General features: G+C 40.5%; 2 protein-coding genes across 5 annotated transcripts; one reads left to right on the top strand and one right to left on the bottom strand.

The window, feature by feature from the left end:
- Window positions 1–1,497: 1,497 nt before the first annotated feature.
- On the top strand, window positions 1,498–5,487 carry LOC132858114 (natural killer cell receptor 2B4-like). The gene is made up of 5 exons (XM_060888333.1): window positions 1,498–1,579; window positions 3,679–3,993; window positions 4,368–4,478; window positions 4,575–4,642; window positions 4,731–5,487. Exons 1-5 carry the CDS (start codon window positions 1,498–1,500, stop codon window positions 4,806–4,808), a joined length of 654 nt encoding a protein of 217 aa, XP_060744316.1. The 3' UTR covers window positions 4,809–5,487.
- A 1,875-nt stretch (window positions 5,488–7,362) lies between these two features.
- si:dkey-162b23.4 (sodium/hydrogen exchanger 9B2) lies at window positions 7,363–15,747 on the bottom strand. 4 transcript variants are annotated; one of them, XR_009647948.1, is made up of 13 exons: window positions 15,571–15,747; window positions 14,408–14,591; window positions 13,483–13,653; window positions 12,979–13,121; window positions 12,576–12,703; window positions 12,298–12,473; window positions 12,107–12,213; window positions 11,785–11,934; window positions 11,609–11,717; window positions 10,888–11,024; window positions 10,483–10,666; window positions 7,961–8,084; window positions 7,363–7,759 (listed from the first exon to the last, which is right to left on the bottom strand). XR_009647948.1 is itself a non-coding variant. In XM_060864074.1 (12 exons), the coding sequence occupies exons 1-12, from the start codon at window positions 15,646–15,648 to the stop codon at window positions 8,023–8,025; spliced, it is 1,629 nt and encodes a 542-aa protein (XP_060720057.1). In that variant the 5' UTR covers window positions 15,649–15,747; the 3' UTR covers window positions 7,363–8,022. The 4 variants fall into 4 exon arrangements, 2 of the variants coding, with proteins under 2 accessions (XP_060720057.1, XP_060720058.1); XR_009647949.1 differs by having other exon boundaries at window positions 7,961–8,054; XM_060864074.1 differs by having other exon boundaries at window positions 7,363–8,084.
- Window positions 15,748–16,348: the final 601 nt, after the last annotated feature.

Raw genomic sequence — 16,348 nt, 5'->3', positions numbered from 1 at the left:
CCCAGGTTAAAGTGTTGTTATTGGATTACAGGACTCAACATAAAGACTCAATGTTCACGTTGAAAGAAAAAAAAAAGAGAGAGTTTATGTTCATAGATATGTTGATAATAGGAAATTTTATAATTTAAGTGGTACAGTTTAATATGTAATCTTTGTTATACCTCAAGAATAAGAGGGGAGGAAATGTTGTGTATGTGGTTAACGCTGTTAATTAACTACATTTCCCGGAATGCACTTCTTGCATGTGTTTCCGGTTGTACATGTTCCGGTGTAATTCTCTCTGCACGTGCGAATAAAGAACAGTCACGTTAAGTCCGTGTGTGTCTCATAAATCTATTGAATACTTCGGATAGTCTCCTAAAGTACACAACATTTATCAGTTTTATCCAAGAGCGATTTTTTTTTTACTTTGCTTTTACGCCCGTGCGTTGTAGTCTTTCAAAAGTGCGTCATCAGCTGTCTGGTTTATCTGAACGGAGAAGCTCAGGCACGCGCAGCCAGAGCTGGAGGCATTTATCTATAACGTTAATCGGCGGAAAGCCGCAAAATGTCTTGTGAATATTTTTTTATTAATGACTGCATTCATTGGACACACTGTTTGTAGAGAATGCACACATACATGAACTGGTTTGATTCAAGACTGGCAAAATTATATCATGCATAAAATTTTGGTGTCCACTTTTGCCATTTTAAATAATACCATAACCTTTGGCTTACTATGTAGTCATGTAATATGTAATATAAAACGCTTCTTGTTTTAAATTCTCACTGAGGGCTAAACCCCCTAAAGATGGAATCCTAGAACCGCCCCTGGTCATGGTCATGTATCACGAACACCGACAGCGAGACGGCAGGAACTTATTTATCTAACCCTAACCCTAACCGTAGTTTTTGGTTGTTTATTTGTTTTCTAAAATAAATCTACCTGTATGACTGTTTTGTCCTTCGTAGTATGCTGTTTTTTTTTAAAGAAGGAGTTTTTCGCCTTGGTAACGAAACCCCTGGAATTTAGTGCCTACCACAGCGAGACGGGATGCCCTAATTTCCAGGGATTTCAGGACAGCGTAACAGATATTGCGTCATCGGGGAGGCGTGGCCTATTTGATAATTTAACCCTAACCATAACCGTAGTTTTTGGTTGTTTTTTTTTTCTAAAATAAATCTACCTGTATGACTGTTTTGTCCTTCGTATTATGCTGTTTTGTTTTGGAAAAGGTTTTTCCAAGACCTCCGGAAACACGCCCACTTTACGTCGTGGGATTTAGTGAAATCCCAGCGGGGGCTCCGTAAAAATAGGAAGCGAATAAAATGGATGAATGGATGAGTTCCTGCGACACGGGATTAAGGAATGTAGTGACATGATTTTTACGGACGACAACATTCCCAGCAGCGCCATTCGGCACTAAGGACACAGTGAGGTAAAGCGCATTACTGTTTATTTACACTATATGACTAGATTTGTAAAGTTCGTCGCGACAAACTTTGATGTTGGCTTTGATGAAGTTTTTGCAAAGACCGGTGATTTATGGAGGGCGACCGGATATAAAGGTGCAAGGGCGTAAATCTGATTATGACATTGGTGAGGACATAAATAAAATTGGTCTGCAGAGCCGCATTGTCACAAAAGTACAAAAGCTTATCGCTTTTTACTCGACTTGAACAATAATTAAAATAGTATTTTTTTGTGCCATAACTTTATTTATTAAGGTTACACAGGTCAAAAACAACAGATATACAATAGGTCTATTTTATTTGTTACTTTTTTTTTGATGCCAGTAAGAATTCTAGCAGGGCAAGTAAAAAAAACTGAACAAGCAGATTTCCTCCAGATCTGCTCCAGAAAAACAACACATTAAATCACAGAAAACAAGGTATTAATTACTTAATTTTGTGAATTAAACAACACACACACACACACACACACACACACATATATATGTATGTATATATATGTATGTATATATGTATGTATGTATATATGTATGTATGTATATATATATATGTATGTATATATATGTATGTATATATGTATATATATATATGTATGTATATATATGTATATATATATGTATGTGTGTGTGTATATATATATATATATATATATATATATATATATATATATATATATATATATATATATATATATATATTATGTGTGTGTGTGTGTGTGTGTGTGTCTACGTCATATTTGTTTCACATCGATTTTGTCCAGTTTGTCCTGTGGACATGGCAAACAGCAATACTGTTCAGTCTCACTTGCGTCATTGTTGTTCTGAGCCATGTTTTTAGCCTTTGGAGAGCACTAAACTTCTTTCAGCCTCAGCTGATGACACTGGGACCACTAAAAGCAGCCTGACAAGGGTTTCAGCTTGATCAAACAGGCCTCTCAATTCAACTGACATTCCTCATAGAATATTAGCCACTTCAGTACTAGATCTAAAAGTGTTTTTATAGACTTGAAGTTTTCAGACTGTTGGCTTAATGTCCCTAGCTCATGGACCCACTGCAAGGCATCCCGTATCACAGGACTGGCTAGGCATGCAGATTGTGTGATCAAGTTAAGACCCACAATGCACATATAAAGCCAATGGCTGCTGTCTCTTTAGCTTTGCTTGTGCTCCAGAATGTCTTCCTGACATATTAGCAGCACCGTCATATGTTTGGCCTCTTAAACCAGACATGGGAATATTTAGCCTTATGAGTGCATCCACAGGCACTCTAGTAATGTGAGACTTCATACAAACCAACAAAAACCTCTTGTGGTACCAGGTCATGGTCCACATATCTAAAACATATATATTCTTGCTCTACTCCTGAGACATCCTGAGTGCCATCTACTGTATAATGAGTGAGTACTGCAAAACTGGAAGAGACTGGATAGAGACTGCAATGCCTCTGACAATACAATTTCCTAACATTTGCAAAATCTCATTTTGCACAGAAGGAGAAGTATAGTCATGACAACAGGATAGCCAACTAGAGAGACGAGCATCACACTTTTACACGTACTTTTCTTTATTCCCTTGTTTTTAGCCTAGGGAATATGATTGCTGGAACAATTCAGGAAATTGAGTTTTTCACTGGGATTTCTGAAAGCAAATTCTGTTGCATAATCAGGAAAAAAACATTCATTCTGCTTTAGATGATTTAAAAGTGAGTAAAAGTGTTTCATGTCTCCTTCATGTCCATGTTCAGTCTCTTAACGTCATCATTAATAAAAAAAAAAAGAAAAAAGAAATACAACCTGTATGCAATAAATATTGATGTTGATTTGGTGAAGTAAAGAGATTTATGGAAGGAGTCTCCAGTGTCAGTGCTTTGTAACAGCCAGAGGTAAAGCTGTAATTTTTAGTTTTTTGATCTCTTCAGGACAAAAGTGTTTATTCACTGTAATTAAATGTAACTTTAAACAAATAAACAGATTTTCATTATTAATTAAAAAATGCACGTTTGGGTAAATTTCTGTTGTATAAAAGAAATAAAACACTTGGGGATGTGCTGCTGCTATAGGAAAATAATCTTCAGGGTGAAACAGTAACCCTGCTACATCACAGCCTTCTACTGGCATCATGGCTGTAGAAATAATCCTGAAATCCTGGGAAATTATTTTCTACATTGAGTGGGAATTCTGTTAATGATTAAAGATGCATTCTGCTTCATGTGACTAAAGTATTTAAGGTGTTTGTGTTTTTAGCTCCAGTATCAACTCCATAATAATAGTAATAATAAATAAAAGCGGAAAGCGAAGTGTGATTTCCACAGAGTCGTGTTTCCTCCTGTTTTCTGTGGAGAATGGAGAAGATGTGAAGTTATCCTGGTACAGAGAGAATGAGAGAATCTCCATCACCAATAACACAGATCTCAGTGTTCCCCTCAATCTCCCACTTCAAATACAACACAATGACACTAACACTTACATCTGTGTGTCTGCAAACCCTGTCAGCAATAAAACAACTTCTCTCAACATCACACAGCTCTGTTCTCACATCTCAGGTACGTCAGTGAGTCTAAACTCTCATCACTTTACTGTAGTTAAGAAAAGAATAATGAATATTCATGATGGAGTGAGACAGAGGTGAATAAACACTTTCCCGGTTTAATCTTTAGTGTTTTTACTCTTCAGATTGTTCAGATATTGTAAATAATTCATCAGTACTTCAGTAATCTGTAGTTTACTTCAGCACAGGTCTTAGTGTGTGTTGTATAAACTCTGTGATAGACTTTTATGGTATACATCAACACATGATCTATATTTTTATAACAACTACAAACTTATTGAAGTAACTGATATTAAAATTCTGTACTAATCTTTTATTTTTTAAAATAATAAATTGCTTACATTTATGATTATATCTTAATCTGTACAGTTGATTGTCCCCCTTTACTGCTTCCTGCTCTGATATCTGCTGGACTTTTTGTGTTATTAATTATAATATTAATAATTTGGGGGATTCGGCTGAAAAAGAAAAAAACACAAGGCAAGTAATGAATCTTTCTGTTCATGTGTTTAGTTTAGTTTTTATATTTGTTCAGTTCAGTAACATTTAATCTGATTAAATTTTCTTTATTTACAGAAATTCCTGATGTACTGACTTACGCTGATGTGAATATTAAAGCTCACAGTGCAGAGAGAGATAAAGAGGTAAAGTTGTGATGAAAATGATTTGGTATAAAATCACAGGTAAAGTCTCCTCCTGATTCAGATAGTGAAATATACTGCTGTGTTACAGGAAGAAAACTCCACAGTAACGGATGTTGAAGTAGAGAGAGACGCTGTGGTGTATTCAGACGTGAGGAGATCCAAATAATTCAACACATCGCTATATGATAAATATTTTATGTTTTTGCACTTCTCATGCTCTGTCAGAGTGACGCACTCACTGGAAAGCTTTCTTCACTTTATCTTCACATGCTCATAGACATAGACAGTTGACTAGTGTTGCTGTGAATGACCGGGGACAGAGTATATGCCCTTCTCACCCCGAGAGCACGGCCAGATTTGCCCTCTTAACTGGACACCTTGATGATGAAGATACAGGAGCACTTTTGGAGTCTGGTTCCTCTCAAGTTTATCACTCACGTTGCCTCAGGTTGCTTTTTCTTCCCTCTGCTGCCTTGGTCTTACTCATTAGTGATGAATGTTACGTGTCCAGACTTTCTCTACAGACTACTGTAATATGGTTCAAATATATAATGTAATGCCTTCCTGATGGTTTACAAACTAAAGTGCAATTCTGTGGAAATTGCTGCTTCCACCTTGTGGTCAGAATCTGTACTTTACACAACACTAAAAATGTGCTGATATTTTACATGCTGTTTTTATTACATTTGCCTGTGAAAGTTCAGGAAGACACTGACTGATTACTGCTGAGAGCCATGAATCTTGTATAATTCAGCAACACCAATAAGCTTGATTTAATAAAACTGTGCATTATAAAATGTAACTGTAATGAAACGGAGATTTAATAAAATTCTACGTTGTCAAAACTGTATAATGATCATGTCTATGTAATACATACAAAATCCATTAAAAGTAAAAAAGGAACAGTGAATAAATCATGTTATAGTCACTGAACATAGCTGTATAAATGACATGAGCATGATCACCTGAACACATTAACACTACAAAGCTCTTACAGTAGGAGCACATAGACGTCCTTATATATGAATTACTCTGATTTATTTAGAATTCCAGCATGAGGTTATTTTGACTTTAACACACACTCACTTTGTTCATTTACAGCAAAGATTTTAAATAGACACTAAAAAATATTTTATACATACACTGGAGATCAAAATTAGAGAACAATTTATAAACAATTGAACAATTATAAAATAATGTCATCTTCACTGCTCAACAGTTGAAGGAGTTTTTGTCCTGTCTATACCATGCTACCAGAACACCTTTTCCACAAAATAACTAAGGCATTTCAACAAAAAACATTATTTTGCAGAAAACACACTGTTCAAAATTAGAGAACACTTTCAGATACCTCCCAGTTATTGGTGTTAATCTGGCACCTGGTGCTAATTTCCTTGATTATCTGTCAACCCCTATTTAACTGGCAGCCTAACTTCCAGTTTCACTGACTCTGCAAGATGGTGGACCGTTCTAAAGTGACTGAAAGCCTCCGGCAGCAGGTTGTCCAGATGAAGGCCAAAGGGATGACCCTATCAGCCATAGCAAGACAAGTTGGTCGTTCCAAATCTGTGATTTCAAGAATATTGAATCTTTACAACATCACAAACTCATTCAAGTCCCCCAAGAAGGCTGGTCGCCCACGGAAGACAAATACAAGAGAGGACAGGATACTGCGGAGGATCTCAATGGGCAATCGTTTCCACACTGCAGCTGTAATTGCTCACCAGTTCAGTGCTGAACAGGGTAAGGATCTGTCTCGTCATACAGTATCTCAACGTTTAAGGGCATTTGGACTGAAATTCCACTCTGCAGTTACCAAACCTCTCATTAGCAGAAAGAATCAAAAGGCTAGATTAAGCTTTACTGAGGAGCATGTTGTGTGGATAGAGGAGAACTGGTCCAAAGTTCACTTCAGTGATGAAAGCAAGTTTAATTTATTTGGGTCCGATGGGAAACATTATGTTTGGTGACAAACTGGAGAAAGACTGAACCCAAAGTGTGTAAAGAAGTCAGTGAAAAGTGGAGGAGGATGTGTCATGGTTTGGGGCATGTTTTCTGCAGCAGGAGTTGGACCTCTTATACAGCTACATGGCAGAGTGAATGCAAATGTTTATCAGAACGTTCTTCAACAACATATGGTTCCTTCCCTGCGTTCATCACCCTATCAGCCCGCAGTGTTCATGCAGGACAACGCTCCATGTCACACAGCAAAACGGGTGAAGCAGTTCCTTGAAACTGAATGCATTGAAATAATGACATGGCCTGCCCAGAGTCCTGATCTCAACCCAATAGAGAACCTCTGGAAAATTCTTGGCGACAAAGTTATGGCCAAGAAACCCACTACAGTCACCGAACTGTGGAGGAGACTGGAAGAAGAGTGGACCAAAATCACACCAGAGCAGTGTGAGAGACTAGTGCTGTCCTGTGGCCGCAGATGTGCTGAAGTCATTCAGAGCAGAGGCCTGTACACTACCTACTAATTCCTGACTGTTGTAACCGTCAGAAAATTTTGTTGTAATCTTTTTCCATGCTACAGTCATTGTTGTTCTCTAATTTTGATCAGTGTGTTTTCTGCAAAATAATGTTTTCTTGTTGAAATGCCTTAGTTATTTTGTGGAAAAGGTGTTCTGGTAGCATGGTATAGACAGGACAAAAACTCCTTCAACTGTTGAGCAGTGAAGATGACATTATTTTATAATTGTTCAATTGTTTATAAATTGTTCTCTAATTTTGATCTCCAGTGTATATAACATTTATACATCATAAATAGCATTTGTTTCTATTTTTCAACTCTTCATATACAGTGAGCTTGTAAATATAAAAACAGACAAAAAACATAAAGTCCTTAAAAAATTATGACAAATGTCACACTGTTATTTACGTGACCTGGAGAAGTCACAGTCAAATGAGTCCCAGGAGAGTCAGAGACTTACAGAGGGGTCACACAGGAGACACAGTACAGAGTCACAGAGTCATAACAGAGTTACAAAGGAGTCATAGACACATCAGTGAAAAGTCACAGCAGAGTCAGAGACACAGAGGAGTCAGAGCAGATAGGAGTCACACATCCAGAGAGGAGTCACAGAGAAGACTAAAGGCTAATGTTAGAGTCAGAGAGGAGTCAGAGCAGAGACACAGAGGAGTCAGAGTTAGAGTCAGAGAGGAGTCAGAGCAGAGACACAGAGGAGTCAGAGTTAGAGTCAGAGAGCAGTCAGAGCAGAGACACAGAGGAGTCAGAGCAGAGACACAGAGGAGTCAGAGCAGAGACACAGAGGAGTCAGAGCTGAGACACAGAGGAGTCAGAGTTAGAGTCAGAGAAAACTCAGATCCAGTCAGAGTGTTGGAGTCAGAGATCTTCTGACAGTGTGTACTGTAAACCCTCAGACTGCACTCTCATAGGTGACCCGAGCATCTGAAGGAGACAGAGTACCCTGACTAACAGCTGTAATAAACACACACACACACACACACACACACACACAGTTAAAGGCCCATAGATCAGTGTTTAAAAGTTTATATTTCATAATCACATCAATTTATCCATCCATCTGTTGATCTAGATGTGTATCAATCAGTCCTATCTAGCCATCCTTCTATTTGTGTGAGTGTGAGTGTGTGTGAGTGTTGTGTGTGTGCGTGTGTTGTGTGTGTGTTTGTTGTGTGTGTGTTGTGGTGTGTGTGTGGGTTTGTGTGTGTGTCTGTTGTGGTGTGTGTGTGTTTGTGTGTGTCTGTTTGTGTGAGTGTGTGTTGTGGTTTGTGTGTGTGAGTGTTGTGGTGCGTGTGTGTTTGTTTGTGGTGTGTGTGCGTGTGTTGTGGTGTGTGTGTGTATTTGTGTCTGTGTGTGTTTGTGTTGTGTTGTGTGTTTGTGTGAGTGTGTGCTTGTGTGTTTGTGTGAGTGTGTGTGTTGTGGTGTGTGTGTGTGTTTGTGTGAGTGTGTGTTGTGGTGTGAGTGTGTGTGTGTGTCTGTTTGTGTGAGTGTCTGTTGTGGTTTGTGTGTGTGTTGTGGTGTGTGTGTGTTGTGTTGCGTGTGTGTTGTGTTTGTGTGTATTGTGTTGTGCGTGTGTGTGTGAGAGAGAGAGTGTTTGTGTGTGTGTTTGTGTGTGGTGTGTTGTGCGTGTGTTTGTGTGTGTGTTGTGTTGTGTGTTTGTGTGTGTGTTGTGTTGCGTGTGTGTTGTGTTTGTGTTTGTGTGTATTGTGTTGTGCATGTGTTTGTATGTTGTGGTGTGTGAGAGAGAGAGTGTTTGTGTGTGGTGTGTTGTGCGTGTGTTTGTGTGTGTGTGTTGTGTTGTGTGTGTGAGTTTGTGTGAGTGTGTGTGTGTGTGTTGTGTTGCATGTTTGTGTGTGTGAGAGAGTGTGTGTGTGTGTGTGTGTGTGTGTGTGAGAGAGAGTGTGTGTGTGTTGTCTTGTGCGTGTGTTTGTGTGTGTGTGTTTGTGTGTGTTGTGTGTGTGAGAGAGTGTGTGTGTGTGTTTGTGTGTGTTGTGTTGTGCGTGTTTTTGTGTGTGTGTGTGTCTGTGTGTGAGTGTGTGTGTCTGTGTGTGAGTGTGTGTGTCTTGTGTGTGTGTTGTGCATGTGTTTGTGTGTGTTTGTGTGTGTGTGTGTTGTGGTGTGTGTGTGTGTGTGTGTGTGTGTTGTGGTGTGTGTCTGTGTGTTGTGGTTTGTGTGTGTGAGTGTGTGTTGTGGTTTGTGTGAGTGTGTGTGTGTGTGTGTGTGAGTGTGTGTGTTGTGGTGTGTCTGTGTGTGTGTTTGTGTGTGTGTGTTTGTGTGTCTGTGTATGTGTGTTTGTATGTGTGTGAGAGAGTGTGTGTGTGTTGTGTGTGTGTTGTGCATGTGTTTGTGTGTGTGTTTGTGTGTGTGTTTGTGTGAGTGTGTTTTGGTGTCTGTGTGAGTGTGTTTGTGTGCGTGTTGTGGTGTGTGTGTGTGTGTCTGTGTGTGTGTTTGTGTGAGAGTGTGTTGTGGTTTGTGTGTGTGAGTTTGTGTGTGTTTGTGTGAGTGTGTGTTGTGGTTTGTGTGAGTGTGTGAGTGTGTGTGTGTGTTGTGGTTTGTGTGAGTGTGTGTGTGTGTGTGTGTGTGTGTTGTGGTGTGTGTGTGTGTGTGAGAGTGTGTGTGTGTTGTGTTGCGTGTGTGTGTTGTTTGTGTGAGTGTGTGTGTTTGTGTGTTGTGGTGTGTGTGTGTCTGTGTGTGTGACTGTGTTGTGGTTTGTGTGAGTGTGTGAGTGTGTGTGTGTTGTTTGTGTGTATGTTTGTGTGTGTTTGTGTGTGTTTTGTGTGTGTGTTTGTGTGAGTGTGTGTTGTGGTTTGTGTGTGTGTTTGTGTGTCTGTGTGTGTGTTTGTGTGTGCGTGTGTTGTGGTTTGTGTGTGTGAATTTGTGTGTGTTTGTGTGAGTGTGTGTTGTGGTTTGTGTGAGTGTGTGTGTGTTTGTGTGTGTGTGTTGTGGTGTGTGTGTGTGTGTGAGAGTGTGTGTGTGTTGTGTTGCGTGTGTGTGTTGTGTGTGTGTGTTTGTGTGTTGTGGTGTCTGTGTGTGTGTGACTGTGTTGTGGTTTGTGTGAGTGTGTGAGCGTGTGTGTGTTGTGTTGCGTGTGTGTTGTTTGTGTGTATGTTTGTGTGTGTTTGTGTGTGTTTTGTGTGTGTGTTTGTGTGAGTGTGTGTTGTGGTTTGTGTGTGTGTTTGTGTGTTGCGGTGTGTGTGTAGTGTATGTGTGAGAGAGAGTGTGTGTGCGTGTGTGTGTGTTTGTGTTGTGCGTGTGTTTGTGTGTGTTTGTGTGTGTGTATGTGTTGTATGTATGTGTGTGTGTGTGAGAGAGTGTGTGTGTGTGTGTGTGTGTGTGTGTGTGTGTCTCTTACCCCACTCAGGGTTCTGGGGTCTCCTCAGTAGGCGCGGTCCACACAGGCCGATAAGCAGCGCTCCGACTGGAGCAGTGATGAGGATGGAGAGAACAGCTACGCTCAGCACGTCCATCCCAAACCGCTGAAGCTCCTCATCCTGCTTCACACGCGCCATGTCCAGAGCCGTCGAGCCAATCGCAGCCTGCAGAGAGACACTCAGCCAATCAGATTACAGCGTTCACTTTACCTTCATTTCATGTTCAGTTCACAAACTGCTGAATCTTCTGAGTTTAATACACAGAGAAATACCACTGTATGTAAATATGTCCTAGAGAATTTAATTAAAATAAAGAAAAATAAACTAATAAAAAGTCATGGGAGATATAAATGTGCCATAAGCAGGTTATAAGCTGTGCTCGTGACCTGAACAGTGGCTTTAGGCATCCAGGCCAGAGCGATGAAGATCTTCTCTTTCAGATTAAATCCAGCACAGAGAACCACGAGGAAGGTGATGAAGATCCTCACACTCAGGGCAATGCTGAGAGCAGCGAGACCGAGAGCTGAGGACGCACACACATGCACACACACGCACGCACACGCGCACACAAACACACACAAACACACACACAAACACACACAAACGCACAAACACACACGCACAAACACACGCGCACACAAACACACACGCGCACACACACGCACGCACACGCGCACACAAACACACACTCAAACACACACACAAACACACACACACGCACAAACACACGCGCACAAACACACGCACGCACACACAAACACACACACACGCACAAACACACGCGCACAAACACACGCACGCACACACAAACACACACACGCGCACACACACACATACATACACACACGCACGCACGCACACACACGCACACACGCACGCACACACACACGCATACACGCACATACGCATACACGCACACACGCACGCACACACGCACGCACACACGCATACACACGCACACACACACACACGCACGCACACACACACACACACACAAACACGCACACACGTATATATTTTTCTATATTTATATAATTATTAACAAGACACTTCATCATTTTAGAATTGTGAAAAGTGTGTGTATGTGTGTGTGTGTTTGAGACTAACCCACAGTGATGGGCTCTAGAGCACTAATGCGGATTTCAGCACCTATCAGCCCAAACAACAGAGGCTGAAACACGTCCCATACCAGACCTACTACCTTCTCTACAGGAGCCTGTACACACAAAAAATATTAACATAAAGAAAGAAATAAGCTGAAAATTCAGAGGAGAAAATAGTACCTTGTTCTCTTCCCAGCCGGTTCCAGCGAGGAACGCAAGGACGAGTGTACAGAGTCCACCAGAACCGGGGAACCCAGCCACGTTAGAGCTGAACACGGAGAACACACTGAGACCCAGCAGCAGGAAGGAACGTTTCAGTACCACAGCTTTCTACAGAACAAACACCATAACACACACACACCACTCTGTGTCATTATTATTGTTATTATTATTATTATTATTATTATTATTGCACATTTATAGCAGAAATTCTAGAGGTATAAAGTTTAGTCTCTGGACTAATGTAATGTTGTGTATGTGAAGTGTAATTAGGAATCTGTACCTGATCTTTGTTGGGAAAATAGCGGAGGAAGAAGCCGAGAGCCAAACCCACAACCACGCCTCCTAAAACCTCTAAAAACCCTCGCAGGATGTTGAACCAAGTGGAACCTGCAGGGGGCGATAAACACAGATAAGTTCACGTCACTGAATCGTGTATGTAAGCTATAGATTTACTGCGTGAGGTTCAGTTACCGGTGGCGAAGGCGATGCCGAGGCAGGTGGTGAACCCTGTGATAGCCAGGACATCGTCTAAGCTGCCGGCGGCCATTAAGAGCGTGGGGATGCCCTGCTCCGCCCCGTACCCGTCCTTCTGCAGCAGCAGCATAGAGGGAACCACCACAGCTGGAGACACAGCACCCAGAACAAACCTAAACATAACAAACACACAGACAGTATTAAACTGTAGTGTGTGTGTGTGTGTGTGTGTGTGTGTGTGTGTGTGTGTGTGTGTGTAGGAACTGCACTCGAACCCCAGTATAAAGCCCCAGATCCAGGGAAGCCCCATGAAGAAGTGAGAGAGCAGAGCCACAGTGAAGGCTTCGATGAGACACGGACCAGCAGCCACACGAACACACACCACCTTCAGCTTCTTCAGCGCCTGAAATCAACAACACCTCACCAACATCACCAACACCTCACCAACACCTCAACAATCTCACCAACACCCGTACATAATTACTGTCTTTTTTTACTTGATCATTACTACGTTATGTTACAGTATTTCACTAACCGACACTTCAATTTCTCTCTTTTCTCCTTATGTATCAAAATAACGTAGCTCTAAGTCACATGAATGTAAACTGCACTAAACACAGGAACAAAACATGAACATGTGACTCATCAGGTTATGGGCGGAGTTTGGGGATGACGTACCGAGGCGTCTAATCCCAGTCCAGCTCGGGTCAGAATGACAGCCAGGGCGACGTTCCTGAGCGAGGCGGACCATCTGAAGTTGATGTAGACGGCTTCCGTCACCACAGGGATGTTCCTGAGCAGGACACCTACTAATAACATACCTGAACACACACACACACAAGCACAACAGTGCTGTAACTGAGACTTTTGTTATAAGAGGTCAGTTTATTTTTCTGCCAGATGAAAATATTATTTTAATTCAGTTAACAGGAATAAAATCTTCACTTTGGCAGGAACTCGAGCAGCAGCTTGATGTGATGAGATTAATCTGAACTAAAATAAAACTTATAACTAAAATACATAACTTAATGACATTTAAAATAAACTCCATGACATTAAAGGACATGTTTAATATTTTTTTATAACGATGACATCATCTTTATGAGCCTTTTTGGAATATTGAGATAATCGAGAGAAACAGACAGTAATTCAGGTTTTATATGAAAAGTAATCACATGATACCCAGGAGAGGAGGGAGGGGTGGGAGGTGGGGCAGATGTACGAGTCCCACCAGCTTTCCTCCAATCAGAGAGCAGATAAACACCGTAAATATGCCGAACAAGTTTCCTCCAGGGAGACACTGGACCTCAGTGATGGACCAAATCACACCGAATAACACTGCGGCCATGGATGCTGGACACACACACACACACACACACACACACACACAGGCTATGTATGTAGTGAGTTCACTGCGTGCTGTCACTAAACAAACTTTAGCCAATCACAGTCTGATATGCAAATTAGATGATATGAGTCCCACAACATGAATGCTGTTTAGTTAGAAAACCTAGCAAATGTTCGCTAGGATCAGATGATGTTTGTCAGTGTAACATTAATTGTTGTATTAATAATTTTAGAAATGGCAGCAGAATGTGAGCCGTGTCTCATATTAATGCGTATTCGTTTTAGTGTTAATGAGGACAATGGTGTAAAGGTCCATAGAGTCTAGTTGTCAAAACAAGACGGTAAACAGACTCAAGTCAGGCGATCAGAGACAAATATACAGTCCAGATCCGGGACACGTGAGCGGCTTGGTACAGAGAAAGTGGACGAATAATTCACAACATGTCTGAAACCAAAACAAGTGACAGACTCCTGATGACTGGGTTCGTGGAAGTGCAGGTGTGTTGTGGGAAGTGGAGTCGGAGGCGTCGGAGGCTGCAGCGTGTGATGTGAAACGGTCTGTAGACTGGTTTGACTTGACAATAGAAATGTTTATTTATAATTTGAATTGTACGTCACTGTATAGAACTTATAATGATTCACGTTATTATTTATTAAAATGGTTTAAAATGACACATTCTAGGCTCAGAGGTTTACACTGTTGTGGATTTGTGTGTAATGTTCTGTATTTATTTGTAAATCTTTGGTCTGTCTCTCTCACCTTTGGTAATAATCAATGCCAGCAGGCCGTGTGGAGGACAAGGGCACCGCTTCCTCATCCACCCACAGCATCGCTGCTTCGGCGCCGTGTTGGTGGAAGCGTCTATGGAGTTTACGGCTCTCTGCAGCTCCGTCTTCCTGTCCTCACTCAACAACGCCTGAAACGCCTGATTACCAGAACAGTACTGGAAAGACAAAGAGGAAAACCTAATTCTAAAACCACACTGAATAACAATGTGTGTGTGTGTGTGTGTGTGTGTGTGTGTGTGTGAGAGAGAGAGAGAAATCAAATCAAATTTTATTTGTGACATAAACATACATACAGAGTACGACATGCAGTGTATTGTGAGTGTGTGTGTATTTTTGTGTGTGTGTGAGTTTTTGTGTGAGTGTGTGTGTTTGTAGGTGTGTGTATGTGTATTGTGTGTGAGTATTGTGAGTGTGTGTGAGTGTTTGTGTGTGAGAGTGTGTGTGTTTGTGAGTTTGTGTGAGTGTTTGTAGGTGCATGTGTGTGTGTGAGTATTGTGAGTGTGTGTGTATTGTGTGTGTGTTTGTGAGTTTGTGTGGGTGTGTGTGTTTATGAGTGTGTGTATTGTGAGTGTGTGTGGGTGTGTGTTTGTGAGTGTGTGTGTGATTAACACGGATAAGAATTGAGAACACAAGTACACAATGTGTTGACTCAAGATTCAGTATCAGAAATCAGTTCCTGTTTGTTCTGCTCGCTCTGTCTCACACACACACACACACACACACACACACACACACACACACACACACCACTTATATGTCTTATTTTAGGGTGTAACATTTTACTGCATTCAAATGTATAACATCAATACAATTGTAATCTAATTATTATTATAACGTTTATCATCATGATTTTTTCTAGTCATGGTGTGTGTATTGTTCTAGATTTAAACACACGCTGCATAAATCCTACACATGTAACACCAGAGTGTTTAAATCTCCAACACACACACGACTAGTGAAAGGTGTGAATTGTATATTCATTATAATAATATTACCGTATTATACATTTAATAAGACACATTAAAACCAAGAGTATGTGAGGTATGTTAATGATAACATGAATATTAATATGTAATGATGATGATGGTGATGATGTAAAGAGTTGTTTTTAATAAATTCTGCCCTGTGACGTACCTCAGCATGGTTTCCCACCACAGGAGCTTCTTCCTCTGCACAGAGGGACGAATCAGTCTGGGACGCCGCATGGTCCATGATTCACAGAAATCACTTCATTTCTGATGTGCTGCTTTGAACAGTGAGGAAGTTCACTCTCCAAACCCCGCCCATAATCTGGGCAGAGCTACAGGTAGCCTGTCATACATCAGGGAGGAAGACTCAGGTGTTTAATCTGCACTTCTCTGTTGTATAAAACTGGGTGAGTTGACTCGAATATTCCAAAATTATAATGCTCCAAAGAATATAAACACATCACGACATGTTGAATTCTTCAGGAGGTGTTAAATACAAATTATCTATAACTACAGCACAGGTTTATTAATTAATTAATTAGTTAATTTGCTGGTTTCTATAGTAACAGCTCATGCACAGGGACTTGTACATGGAAGGAGTCTCCAATGTAAGCGTTCAAAGTTTTTTAAGATCTTCAGGTCCGACTTTGTGGTTTCTTATTAACAATTAATAAATAATTAGGTGAGAAAGATATTTGTATTCGATACAAGGCAATTTGAATACATTCTGAATAAATAAAATAATAAATAAATGTCATAAAAATAATAAATTATGTCATAAAAACGTCATATATTTTATAAAAAGCACTGATTATGGCTGGGATTTGAACTGAGGTGTAATCTGAGGTAACAGCAGCTTAAACTGAGCATTTAATCTGATTTTAAAAAGACTGCACACTAATTAACTCACCGCATGTTACATTAGTTCTGCATGCACAGAAATA

The sequence above is a fragment of the Tachysurus vachellii genome, chromosome 2, assembly GCF_030014155.1.
Source record: "Tachysurus vachellii isolate PV-2020 chromosome 2, HZAU_Pvac_v1, whole genome shotgun sequence".
Taxonomy (NCBI): domain Eukaryota; kingdom Metazoa; phylum Chordata; class Actinopteri; order Siluriformes; family Bagridae; genus Tachysurus; species Tachysurus vachellii.
Note: the sequence above shows the minus strand (reverse complement) of the source record. Positions and strands in the feature narration are given on the sequence as shown.